General features: G+C 41.3%; 1 protein-coding gene across 1 annotated transcript in view; it reads right to left on the reverse strand.

Annotated features, from left to right (window-relative positions):
* LOC115464563 (vomeronasal type-2 receptor 26-like) overlaps positions 1-14,065 on the reverse strand; it is a 33,858-nt gene that overhangs the window by 12,887 nt on the left and 6,906 nt on the right. The window contains exons 2-4 of the mRNA XM_030194930.1: positions 10,186-10,345; positions 6,658-6,949; positions 5,219-6,043 (exon numbers count right to left, since the gene is read on the reverse strand). Of these exons, the coding sequence (XP_030050790.1) occupies positions 5,219-6,043; positions 6,658-6,949; positions 10,186-10,345 (1,277 nt within the window). The remainder of the gene's footprint in view (positions 1-5,218; positions 6,044-6,657; positions 6,950-10,185; positions 10,346-14,065) is intronic.

Genomic DNA, 14,065 nt, shown 5'->3' on the forward strand with positions numbered 1-14,065 from the left:
GGATGTTCACATGGGAAGGGCATTCACATGAGAGGGGTGTTCACATGGGATGGATGTTCACAAGGAAAGGGCATTCACATGGGAGGGGTGTTCACATAGGAGGGATGTTCACATGGGAAGGGCATTCACATGGGAGGGGTGTTCACATGGGAGGGATGTTCACATGGGAAGGTCATTCACATGGGAGAGGTGTTCACATAGGAGGGATGTTCACATGGGAAGGGCATTCACATGAGAGGGGTGTTCACATGGGATGGATGTTCACATGGGAAGGGCATTCACATGAGAGGGGTATTCAGATAGGAGGGATGTTCACATGGGAAGGGCATTCACATGAGAGGGGTGTTCACATGGGATGGATGTTCACATGAGAAGGGAATTCACATGAGAGGGGTATTCACATAGGAGTGTTCACATGGGAAGGGCATTCACATGGGAGAGGTGTTCACATGGGAAGGATGTTCACATGGGAGAGATGTTCACATAGGAGGGATGTTCACATGGGAAGGGCATTCACATGGGAGGGGTGTTCATATGGGAGGGTTGCTCACATGAGAGGAATGTTCACATGGGAAGGTGTGGGTGTTCCAACTATTCTAGCATATACTTAATAGAATACTATCAGTTACATGACGTAAGTGCTCATGCCAAAATTTAGGCCTGTTCTTGCCAGTTTAAGCTGGCATTCTATAATGGATTTGGCACACAAATTTTCCATTATAAAATGCTAGCTTAGTGCTCATTTATTTGGCAGCCTATATAGAATTACCTCCTATATGTACCCATATGTGTTCAGTTTTGGAGGCTGTATCTTGCTAAAGATGTAAAAAGACTGGATGCGGTGCAAAGAAAAGCTACGAAAATGGTATGGGATTTGCGTTGCAAACTGTATGAGGAGAGACCTGCTGACCTGAACATGTATACCTTAGAGAAAAGGAGAAACGGGTGATATGATACAGACGTTCAAATATTTGAAAGGTATTAATCCGCAAGCGAACCTTTTCCGGAGACGGGAAGGCAGTAGAACTAGACGGAATGAATTGAGGTTGAAGGGGGGCAGACTCAGGACTAATGTCAGGAAGTATTTTTTCATGGAGAGGGTGGTGGATATGTGGAATACCCTCCCGTGGGGGGTGGTGGAGATGAAAACAATAATGGAATTCAAACATGCATGGGATAAACACAAAGGAATCCTGTTTAGAAGGAATAGTTCTACGGAATTTTAGCGGAGATTGGGTGGCGACGCCGGTAATTAGGAAACAAAATGGGAGCTGGCCAGACTTCTATGGTCTACGCCCTGATCGTGACTGAATAGATAGGGATGGGCTGGAGTGTACATTTTAAGGGGCTTCGACATTAGCTTCAGAACTTAGTACAAGAACAGTACTGGGCACACTTCTACGGTCTCAGTGGAGGAGGGTAGTTAGTGGGGTCCCGCAGGGGTCTGTGCTGGGTCCGTTGCTTTTTAATGTATTTATAAATGACCTAGAGATGGGAATAACTAGTGAGGTAATTAAATTCGCCGATGACACAAAATTATTCAGGGTCGTCAAGTCGCAGGAGGAATGTGAACGATTACAGGAGGACCTTGCGAGACTGGGAGAATGGGCGTGCAAGTGGCAGATGAAGTTCAATGTTGACAAGTGCAAAGTGATGCATGTGGGTAAGAGGAACCCGAATTATAGCTACGTCTTGCAAGGTTCCGCGTTAGGAGTTACGGATCAAGAAAGGGATCTGGGTGTCGTCGTCGATGATACGCTGAAACCTTCTGCTCAGTGTGCTGCTGCGGCTAGGAAAGCGAATAGAATGTTGGGTGTTATTAAGAAGGGTATGGAGTCCAGGTGTGCGGATGTTATAATGCCGTTGTATCGCTCCATGGTGCGACCGCACCTGGAGTATTGTGTTCAGTACTGGTCTCCGTATCTCAAAAAAGATATAGTAGAATTGGAAAAGGTACAGCGAAGGGCGACGAAAATGATAGTGGGGATGGGACGACTTTCCTATGAAGAGAGGCTGAGAAGGCTAGGGCTTTTCAGCTTGGAGAAGAGACGGCTGAGGGGAGATATGATAGAAGTGTATAAAATAATGAGTGGAATGGATCGGGTGGAGGTGAAGCGACTGTTCACGCTATCCAAAAATACTAGGACTAGAGGGCATGAGTTGAAGCTACAGTGTGGTAAATTTAAAACGAATCGGAGAAAATTTTTCTTCACCCAACGTGTAATTAGACTCTGGAATTCATTGCCGGAGAACGTGGTACGGGCGGTTAGCTTGACGGAGTTTAAAAAGGGGTTAGATAGATTCCTAAAGGACAAGTCCATAGACCGCTATTAAATGGACTGGAAAAATTCCTCATTTTTAGGTACAACTTGTCTGGAATGTTTTTACGTTTGGGGAGCGTGCCAGGTGCCCTTGACCTGGATTGGCCACTGTCGGTGACAGGATGCTGGGCTAGATGGACCTTTGGTCTTTCCCAGTATGGCACTACTTATGTACTTATGTACTAAATAAATAAATATGGTGTCACATCAGCGGTTCAACAGTGTGTTCTGTCAGTGGCCATAATGCAGCATTTATAATATCATTCAGAAGGATACTATGTATTTATCTACTTCCCTCCCGCACAGTAAATCTTTATATGGGTGCATAAATTCTACCCAGAAAACCTCTTTAGTGCAAGGGTCCCCTTCTTCCTTGATCTTCTGAGGGGGGGGGGGGGGCCTTTCCAAAACTGTGGCTTGGGGCTCATTTGAGTCTCTGCTGCTATCAGTATGGAAAGGTTACTCTTCGTATTGATTTCTGTGTGGGCTATGATAGAAGATGAGAATAAGCAAAAGATGTTATAATACATAAGCTTTGGAGACCGTGCAGGTTCCTTCTTCAGATGTGGTTGTAAGGCTGAGGGAAACATGTAGAGTAAAAAAATATGCTTGTGTCCATGTCCTACATCATTTCTTTGAAGTAGCCAGCATGGCTTCTAAAATGCTACAATATAGAATGAAACATACATTATTATTATTATTATTAATTTATGGTCCCATTCTCTTCAATCCAGTTTTTCTTCATTGTAGTCCAAGGAAGAAACTGATGATTTCACAATTTGGAAGGGTTTAATGACTTCAACTGTCCTGTCTCAAAATTTGCACACATTGGGCTACATTCTATATATGTTGCCTGGAAAATCCATGCGGAACAAATTTATGCTTAAGTATATTCTAAAAGTGGTGCCTAGTTTTAGGTGTGGTATACAGAATATGCATAATCTATAACAGTGTGTGTACATTTTGGAACACCCATGAAACTCCCATTTCCCCACCCATAACCATAGCCCTTTTTGGCTACATGCATTAGAATTTAGATGCTCTGCATTACAGAATGTGCTTAGCGAGTTCTGCACGTAAATTCTAATTATTGCCAATTATTGCTTGTTAAGCACTGTTAAAAATGCTGATTGGCTTGTTAAGCCAATTAAGTAACATGCATTATTAGAGAATACGCTTGGATTTTATTTATTTATTTACTTGCTGCATTTGTATCCCACATTTTCCCACCTATTTGCAGGCTCAATGTGGCTTACATTATTTTGCAACAGAACAGTAGGCATGCTATGTAGAATCCAGGGGATTGCACCAAATTCATCAGTGAAAACACTCCTGTATTCTCAACAGAGAATATGCCAAAGCAAAACTATCCCCTGCATGAGGAGAACGTGGTGAAGGCGGTTAGCTTAGCAGAGCTCAAAAATGTGGGGTTTCCTAAAGGACAAATCCATAAACCACTACTAAATAGACTTGGGAAAAATCCACAATTCCAGGAATAACATGTATAGAATGTTTGTACGTTTGGGAAGCTCACCAGGTGCCCTTGGCCTGGATTGGCCGCTGTCGTGGACAGGATGCTGGGCTCAATGGACCCTTGGTCTTTTCCCAGTGTGGCATTACTTATGTACTTATGTACTTATGTCTGTGCCCTGAGAAAGGCAAGGACAAATCAAACTTGGGTATACATATAAAGTATCACATACTTTATATGAGTTTATCTTGTTGGGCAGACTGGATGGACCGTACAGGTCTTTATCTGCCGTCATTTACTATGTTACTATATGTTACACTGATATTCTAAACATTTATATATGCCTAGGTGTCTGAACAGGGTGGTCCACCCAGGCTCTGGCCCCAACAAAATATTCCTCCCATCCTTTGGCTCCTTACCCCAATGGTCTGGCATCTCTCTGTCTCACTCTTCCTTCCATTTCCTCCCTCCCACAATCTGCCATCTCTCACTCTCCTTCCTCTGCAGCCCTCCATACTTGCCTCTGGGTGGCAGCGAATCTATTCTTTGAATATATCCTGATAGAAATACGTTTTTAGACCTCTCTTGAAATTATGAGAACAGGTAGATAGTCTACAATATAATGGGAAATTTTTCCACTACGATATTATGAGAAAAGTTTCCAGAGTGTAGGTTCAGTTACACTGCATATAGCATGACAGACAATGTCAAGCCAAACGTACTTAAAAGAGGGTTTTTTTAGGTTTTGCCAAGCTGAACGAAGTGTCTGTGAGAAAACTGTGACGATTTGGCTTTTTCACCTATCTTTTGGTGGGGCACTCGGGACAGAGAGGTAATGTTTGTTTCTCTTTGTCTTTGCTTCCTCCCCTTCCCCCTCTCCTCTTCTCTCTCAACAACTTCTCCTTCTCTTGTTTCCTTTTTCTGATGAATTCTCTCTATTTCTTTGATTTATATTGTAAACCACCATGATGGTCACTGGAGTTCGAAGGGCGGTATCGGCAAATGTGTCTTAAATCCAGCCCTGGCTTGAGAAAGATACCAAATATGATCCAACTTCTTTATCCATTGTCCTGGTACCTATCTTCCCTGTCAAACTTGTCTGTATTTCATTAACTTTTCCACTAAACATCAACACCAGTGCAGTTGAGAAAAGTGGCTTGGGTTAATACCTCCTAGGGCGCCCTGTGCCATTGCTGTAACCCTCATGTACCCCTCTGTAATAACATGTCTTTACCTAGGAATACTAGTTTACAACTGGATAATATATTATTAACTTTATACCATCTCCTTTGGCCTTTGGAAGCTTACATTCAGTGTAGAATTCAATAAGGACCATCTATTCTAGAATTAGATACTGTATGTGTGCATACCATCATGATCATATCTGCATATTAGAATTTAAAATCCCAATTATTATTATGAATACCTGCCATGGCTTGATATCATGAATACTGCTGTCGATACCAAAATCATCTTCCTTGGCATTACCCACAATCATGTTATGCAGGGTGTGTGCATAAGCATAAACAGCCAGGTAAGCATGATAAGAAATGCTTAGATCATTCAACTGAAAGAGCTTTGGGTCCAGTGTTTTGAGATCCTCTTCCCCTGTACATGGGATGCTATCTTTCCCAGTCACCATATGAGTCATGTTCTGGCCCTCCCAATGACATATGAATGCCTTTTCCCAGAAGAGTTTGGAGAAGGTGTCCTGTTGATAATTCGAAGGCAACATGCTGTACAGAAAATCGGTGAAGTGAGGGATGTTGCTGGTAAAGCCAATGAACACCAGGCTGCCATTGAACAGTCTCCATGATTCCTTACTGAACAGATAGGGCTTGAATGTCCATTGTGTTGAGAAGATCCAGATCAAGGGACGGATGTTGGCTACAGGAAGGATCTCCAGAACAGGCTTGAAGTGTATTTCATAGCAAATGCATATGATTATATTCACCGAAGACTGATGAATCACCTCAGCCACCCTCATTAATCTCTCTGTACGGTAACGATCATTGATCTTCTCAAGGAAGGCAACACAGCCACCATTCTCCTCCACATTCTGTCGTATCTTTTGACTGCTTAGGCTGGCAGTGTCATAGTTGGAGGCCAGAATTCCCACCCATGTCCAGTTGAAGTGTCGGAGCAGCTGGGCAATGGCCTGGGGTTGTAGAGTGTCTGAAGGGTAGGTGCGTAAGACAGAGGGAAATTGTATCTTGTCACTCAACATTGGGTGCTGTGCTTGGATGCTGATCTGAAAAGAAATGTTTCCATCATCTCTCTCTTACATTTCCACAGATGTGTAACACATATGGGTGACTTGAGTGTTCAATGGTCAAAATTATAAAAGTTATTGTTAAATAACCATGTGGTACCCTGGACCAACTGGAATCTATCGTACAGGTTTTACAAAAACAAGGAGGTGTGATCTAGTAGAAAAAACATTGAATGATGAGAATGGCAAACTTGAAATTCTCTCATATACTACGTGTCAAATATTCTCTGTCATAATCTTATTACTTTCTCCTCTTCTACCTCAGTTCTTAATTCAGAACTGTCATTAACACTGTTTTTCTGATCTTGGGTCAATCACAATGTCTCCTTCAACTTTCATGCAGCGTAAAGTACTGGAAATGAGAAAATGACATTTTATTACAGTTGCTAAGTGCATCATAAGGTTTTCTGTTCTGGAGAGTCTAACCTATTCGGGATTTGAACTCCTTAAATCTATGGATGCCCAATTCCAGATTCCCTATAAAAAAGAAGTTGGAAATGGAACTCCATCCATGCAATAAATAAATTAGAGACATGATGATAAACTTGAGTCAAGAGGTAATGCAACGGTTGTTTGACAAAGACATCTCATACCTGGGGGATCCTGTAAACCCCTAATATTCTGGCCATGACCTCAGAAACCGATGAAAAAAGCTCTCCAATGATTCCCGTGAGAGCCAGGTGAGCTTCACACTTATAATTCGGGATTGTTCGGTTTCCACCAGTCAGTAATAGCAAAGTGTCCTGGAGGGCAACTACTTCCGAAAAACAAGAATCCAGGATCCGGAAGCCCAGGGTGTGGTTCTGTAGCAGATACTGGTTCTGGTTAACTTCTTCTATGGCAAACAAGATGGCTAGTATATCATGATATAATCGTGTCTGAAATCTGTTAGGAGTAAATCAACCCTTTGTCATCATGTTTCATTATTTGGAAGATGCTGTGACAGGAGAACCCTCCACCCTTCTCATTAACATCAACCATTTCTTTTGAAGCCAACATGGACCGCATCATTCTGGTTCTCAAAGTCATTTTGTCTTATAACTTGAGCTTTTCATGTGAGTAATAGATGCTACATATTTATGGAGGAAAGGAGATTGGATACTTCTGGTGAATAGATACTTTGGGCATGTGTGAGGAGGAATTTATGCATCTAATTTAGCTGTCTGAAAATTGCCTATCACTCTACTTTCCTATTATTAATGGAATTCCTTTTTTTTTTTTTTTTGATATCCTAGCATTTGTATTCTGCTCAGGCATCACCTGATGGGTGATATATTCAAAAATAAAATAAACTTGAAACTTAAAAAAACACTGGCTCTCCCCCAAATGCTTGGTTTTACTCATGTTGAGGAGACATTCATGGAAAGGTGTTTCGGAGGAGAGGGGGCAAAAAAAATAACATATTTTCAAGTCTATGTGTGTTAGTTTCAATTACAAATTTACCCTCCCCACCTAAAAAATATGTGATATTTGAGATATTTTATGCAAGTAAAATACTGGATAGGCAATCAGAACAATTCTGTAAGCTGGTGACTAGAGCAATGCACCCCTTTAGGCATCAAAGGTGTCTTTAATTGTCAGTTTTGTGCATAATGCCCTAGGCTCTGTTCTATAGAGTCTAAGTGTGATAACTCGTAACTCCAAGGTGAGCATAAACATGAGAGGTGCATCAGAGGACCACGGGTGTGGTGCCAAGTAATGGGCTAAGGCCCAGATTCTATATATAGTCCCTAAATAAAATCCATGTGGAAAACATTTCCACTTAAGTGTATTCTATAAGTGATGCCTATATTTAGGCATGGTATATAGAATACACTTAGTTGATTTCATAGCTCCTAAAACTACATGCTTCCATTTACACCAACAAAAATGTGGTGTAAATCCCAGTACGTAGATTTAGGTACAAAGGGCCATATTCAATAACAATGTATGTAAATTTCAGAATGCCCACAAAATACCCATTGCCCTGCCTATAACCATTATTTATTTTATTTACTTGGATTTTGCTCACACCTTCTTCAGTGGTACCTCAGGGTGAGTTACATTCAGGTACTCTCACAATCTAAGTTTGTACCTGAGGCAATGGAGGGTTGAGTGTCTTGCCCAGGATCACAGGGAGCAGCAGTGGGATTTGAACTGGCTGCCTCTGGATTGCAAGACTGGTGCCCTAACCACTAGGCCACAACCATGTCCCTTTTTGCCTGTGCACATTAGAAGTTAGGCACGCTGCATTACAGAATATGCTTAGTGAGTTCTGTACGTAAATTCTAATTATTGCCAATTAGTGCTCGTTATTCCTGGTTAAGTGCTGTTATCAACACGAATTAGCTTGTTAAGCAAATTAAGTTACGCGTGTTATAGAATACGCTTGGATTTTGGCACAGATCTCTAGGCGCGCTATATCTGGTGGATAACATCTAGAATACTATAAGTTAAGCTTCACTTGGCAAACAGCCATAGCCATTTACACCTGCCATTGACATGGCAATAAGGCGTCAAGTTTTGGAGTGCCAATATGGGTTTGCAGTAGTGTTCTATAATGATTCAGGCACACCTAAGTGTCATTAATGTGTAGTTGCATAAATCAAGGCACCAAGTTACAGAACTGCCCCTAATGTCTTCATCTGGGTAAATTAGTAGAAAGAAATTCTAAATCTCACTTGAGCAATTATCTGATTTTTCAAGATATTCTCATATGTGGAGGGGCATTTTCAATATTTATTTTATTTATTTGTTGCATTTGTATCCCACATTTTCCCACCCATTTGCAGGCTCAATGTGGCTTACATTGTTCCGCCATGGCTATCGCCATACCAGAATAAAAGATACGATTATGATGTCTTAAATCCAACTTTGGACGTTTTGCAAAAAATGTCCAAAATCTGAATAAGAGAGGTCATTTTCAAAAAACAAAAATGTCTTTTTATTTATTTTTTTTTAGAAAATACTGTTTTGAACAAGGTTTTGTGATTTGGACATTTTGTTTTTTGGTCCATTTAAAAAAAAAAAAAAAAAAAAAAGGTCCAAGTGCAAAACGCACAAAATCAAGACATTGGGATGTAGGAGGAGCCAAAATTTTTAGTAGACTGGTCCTCCAGACATCCCAGGAAAGCGATAGGGCACCCTAGGGGGCACTGCTCTAGACGTCATATAAATGCTCCCAGGTACACACTCTCACCATTGCTCCCTTGTCTGCTGAGCCCCCAAAATCCCACTACCCCAAACTGTATTCCACTACCATAGCCCTTATGGATGATGGGGGCACCTATATGTGGGTACAGTGGGTTTCTGGTGAGTTTTGGAGGGCTCACAGTTTCCACAAGTGTAACAGGTAGGGGGAGGTATGGGCCTGGGTCCATCTGTCTTCAGTGCACTACACCCACCACTGGACTACTCCAGGGATCAGCATGCTGCTCTCTAATGGACCTGAGTATTACATCTAAGGCTGGCATAGAGGCTGAAAGTACTGCTTTAAATCACATTTTTAGGGGGTGGGAGGGGGATAGTGACCACTGAGGGATTAAGGAGAGGCATCCCTCATTCCCTCCAGTGGCCATCTGGTCAATTAGGGCACCTTTTTGTGCCTTATTCTTTATAAAAACAGGTCTATCTCAAAACATCTTAGTTTTAGTCCTGAACGGTTTTGTTTTGCTCCGTTATGGCTGAAAAACATTCAAATGTTAGGAATGCCCAGATCCTGCCCTGAACATGCCCCCTTGTGATTTGAACGCACTTCTGATGGACTTCATAGAAAAATGTCTAAAAAATGGTTTTGAAAATACCAATTTGGACATTTTTATGAGAAAAACGGCCAAATGCAGATTTATACCACACTTTGGACGTTGTTCACTTTTGAAAATGAGCTCCTTAGTGACATAAACACAACCAAACTATGTGCTCCTTTTACAAAGCAGTGCTACCGATTAGAGTGCTCTGAATGCAAAGAAGCCCGTTCAATTCTCATGGGCTTCTTCGAATTCCACTCACACTAATCTGTAGTGTTACTTGCTAAAAGGAGATTCATGTAATGCTGCTTGGTCCCCTTTTCTTACCAGCTGATATATCTCGACCTTTCTCCTGGTTAGCAGTCAAACTTAAAATTCCTAGTTGAGGCATCTTACCCCTCACAGTGCGCTGGCTTAAGGATCTCTCTGAAGTCAGGAAACGGGTAAATCACACTAGTATAAGCTGGAAATATCACCCCCAAGACAAAGTCTCCATCCATGGAGAAAGAGGTCATCTTCTGGAGCTCCAGTCTGCATCCTGTAGTTGTGACTTTTCCTGTGGCATCAGCAAGAAGCAGGAGAACCAACCAGTCACAAATCCTCATTTCCTCAGCACTCATCCCTTTTCACAAAACCTCTGGTTTGATTATGGGAAGCAGAGATGATACAAAGGTAAAGACATGAAGAGACACAGCAAAATGAAGCATGTGTAGCAAGAAAGATCATAGAGACAAAGTGAGATCAAGAAAGAAGAGACAAGAAAACAGATTACAAAAATCTAAAAACAGAAAGTGCAGAGAGAAGCAAAAAAGAAATAATAGAAAAAAATTCACCACAGAGGTTAGAATCAGAAGAAGAAAGTTCTAGGGGAAAAGCAGAAGAAAATCAAGTTTGGAATCTGCAGAAAAAAACAAGATTTAAAAAATTCTTAGATCTGAATAACTGCAACATCTGTCTTTAGAGGTAAGGAGTTCATATCTTCTCTGACTGGGGTTCTTTCAACGACCCCTGTAATTTTGTAGTTGCAATTACACAAGGTGGACCTCAGGTGTCTTCCTGCACACATTACATGATGAGTAGGTGCAAGACTTTTAATAACGAGGCCTGGTTGATAATCACAGCCTGCCGTGTCCTCTGGGATATATGGGAGGAACCACACAAATCTTGTCTAATTGCATATTCTTTAATTTTTCCTGCCATTTTAGAAATGAAAATTAACTGTGTTTGACAAGAAATAAGCCCCTCACAGATACATGGAGAGAGTTAAATAAAAGACTTGGAGATACTGAGAATCCTCAGGTTCAATGATGGAATGTGAAGGAAAGCATGGAACGGGCAAAAGAATACAGAGCTTTTCCTCTCTGGGCCTGAATTCATGAGAATGGTTGAAGGTTACGGAACCTTTCGTCTGTAAGACTAAATGGCTCAGAAGTTAGACACAGGAATACAGTGTTTGAATGGCTCAAGTGATGGTCACAGGTATACAGAACTTGTAACCCTAACACATCGCTGTTTAGGTAATGAGCACAGGATAATTTCCAGACCTGAAAGACTCAGGGATATAGAATTTATCACCCCAAAAATTAGATTATTGCTGACACAGTCTGGTTTGGGTGCAGGGATGCAGGATCTCTCACCTCTAGAACTGGATGGCTAAGGAGATGGAAGTAAAAAAGAGAGGGTTCCAAGTACACCAAGAAACCAAACCAAAAACAGACCTCCAGGAACAGAACGAAGGTAGACTTTATTGTAAAGACCGACACGGAATGTATTTCAGCATTCAAGCACCTGTGTCAGGGGTAGCCAAAAAGTCCTGTAATAGTAATTTTTGCAACAACACCACTGTTGGTACTTGAAATTGTATCCTAGATGCTCCTCTATATAGTCACAATCTAGTAAAATCCCGGCAAAAAAGCCAAGATTAAAAACGCTTCTTTCGTATAATGCACAAACCTCGGTCCTGAATGTCAACAGCGTTTTCTAATAAAACCGCCAAACTAGCGATGGGGACAGCGGTACAAAGAACACAAGTAAACAAGAACTGTAATACTGAGATAGCTTTATCCCCACGATATTCAAAACCATTTAATCCGCCAGGAACGGCTCCTGGGCGGTTAAAGGGTACTTAACCTGCTATCCGGCAATATTCAATGGGGGATAGCCGGCTAGCGCCTGCTGAATATTCCTGGTTAGTGTGGGATAGCCGGTTATATAACTGGTTATCTGCCGCTTTTCAGTGAATCACCGGCAAAGTTTGGTGGCCAAATCTGACCGTGTCAATAGCAGGTTTATCTTTGGCCATTATGAACTTAGCCGGCCATGTGGTGCAATCAGTAAGATGCTTGCCTACTGCATCCACAACCTGAGTTCAAATTCCACACTAGCCAACTCAGCCATCCATCCACTTTCACTTGGCAAATGCATACCCAGCCTTAGCCAGGGGGGTAAAAATGACTGGGGAAGGTTAATAGCAAACCATCCCACTAAGTCAGCCAAGAAACCATCACACAAAAGGCAGTCCCTACAAGTTGTTTACAACTATAGTATACAGGGAGATGATTACCCTTACCTTTTTTTTTTTTTTAAACTTGAGCTTGGATTTGGGTTCACCCAAAAAGACTGGTAATGCTGTTTCTTCTCAACAAGAAGAGGATGTCTTTGGTTCTATAGGGTGCCTTTTTGAGATCTCTGAGACTGCTGTTGCTGCTGCCTTTGCCTTAGGAACTGAAGGCATTCTCCTTTTTTGGAAGAATTGCATTCTGAACAGGTTGGGCTGTATCCTTGCCAAGGCAGTCTGTTCCAACCTGAGAAATAAGTGTTTGGAGGATGATACAGTGTTCCTTTTTGAGGTCCACCATCTCCCTGATCTAGCTGCCAACAAGGCCTGTTTACTCTTTCCAAAAATACAAGGACTAGAGGGCATGAAATTAAGCTACTAAGTAGTAAATTAAAAAAAAATTTACTAAATTCTTTGAAAATCCTTTTTTTAAATTTCTGTTGGCTGCTGGCCAAGGGGAAAGGAAAGCACCTGTACCATTTGACATCTCCTTCCTTGGGAGCCCTGGACAGTATTATGGGATGCAGTCTGGTGGGATAGGTGATTGTGTTGCCCATAAGATTATAATCCAGTTAGGGAGAAGGCAATTTCCCAACCAGGGGCATCTCTCTCAGAAGATAGCTCACTCTAGAGCAGGTGCATTTCCCCTCGAGAACTCTATTTCTCTGTCTTCGGAAGGAGTTACAACCTTTGACAACTTGCTATTCAAATGCAGAGAAGAGGTGATACAATGAACCTACACCTGCAAGGTCTCCAGGAACTTTGCTAGGAGAATGAGAATAAAAGATTTGGCACCTAAATTAAAATTTGTTGACAGTAAAAACACAGCCTCAGTATGGTTGTTTCCAGACCTACAAATTGCAAAAGTATTTTCTTTAGCTCTGATAACTTGGCCATTCTCCGTGGGGGCGGGTGCCAGTGCTCTGTAAAGAAGCGCTCTACCCTAGATGATCATCTTGCAGACTTTATGGATTTCAATACCAAGAATGGAGTTTTTTTATGTTAATTATGAAAGCAATACACCCTGAAACCGAGAAAAGTCAAAGCTGCAAACACAGGCACCTTCCGCCCAGGATTTTGTGGAATGGAGAAAGCCTTAAAACTGTGGCTTTGTGTAAATCTCTGTGGGAAGATATATATCCACTCACCAACTTGAGTACTTAGAGAAGTGTAAACATTTAAGATGAACAAACATTCCAAAACTTCCACCACCTATTGCAAAAGGTCTTCTTTAAAAGTTACTTAGAAACTTTGAAATTTCTATATGATTTACATCCCCGTTCATTTTTTTCTGGAAATAAATTAGTGCGTCAGAACAAAGAGGATAATAAGACTTGCTCAAAACACAAATTGGTGAATACAGTTTCCAAAATTACCAATAGGGATGGACAGCTCAAAAAATTTCATTCCATGTTGATTACCGAGTCATTTTCAGGAAGTTTTATTTTCATTTTTCCATTTTGTCATCATGAGAGCAAACTCATGTTCTCACTCTTTCGAAAGTGTTCACTATATTTGGCAAATCAAAAAACATGATGATTTTTTTTGTGCTGGTTTCATTCAGTAATAACATGCAACAACATGGGATATGTTATTGCAAATGACAGCCCGTCCCTAATTACAATGTCTAATTTGTCTGAGATCTGGCTGTCTCTTATCCCAGATAAGGCACCTTAATCGTGGAATCTGTTTTTCGACAGATTTAAGATACAACCTTCT

This window comes from Microcaecilia unicolor, chromosome 3 (assembly GCF_901765095.1).
Source record: "Microcaecilia unicolor chromosome 3, aMicUni1.1, whole genome shotgun sequence".
NCBI classification, from domain to species: Eukaryota; Metazoa; Chordata; class Amphibia; order Gymnophiona; family Siphonopidae; genus Microcaecilia; species Microcaecilia unicolor.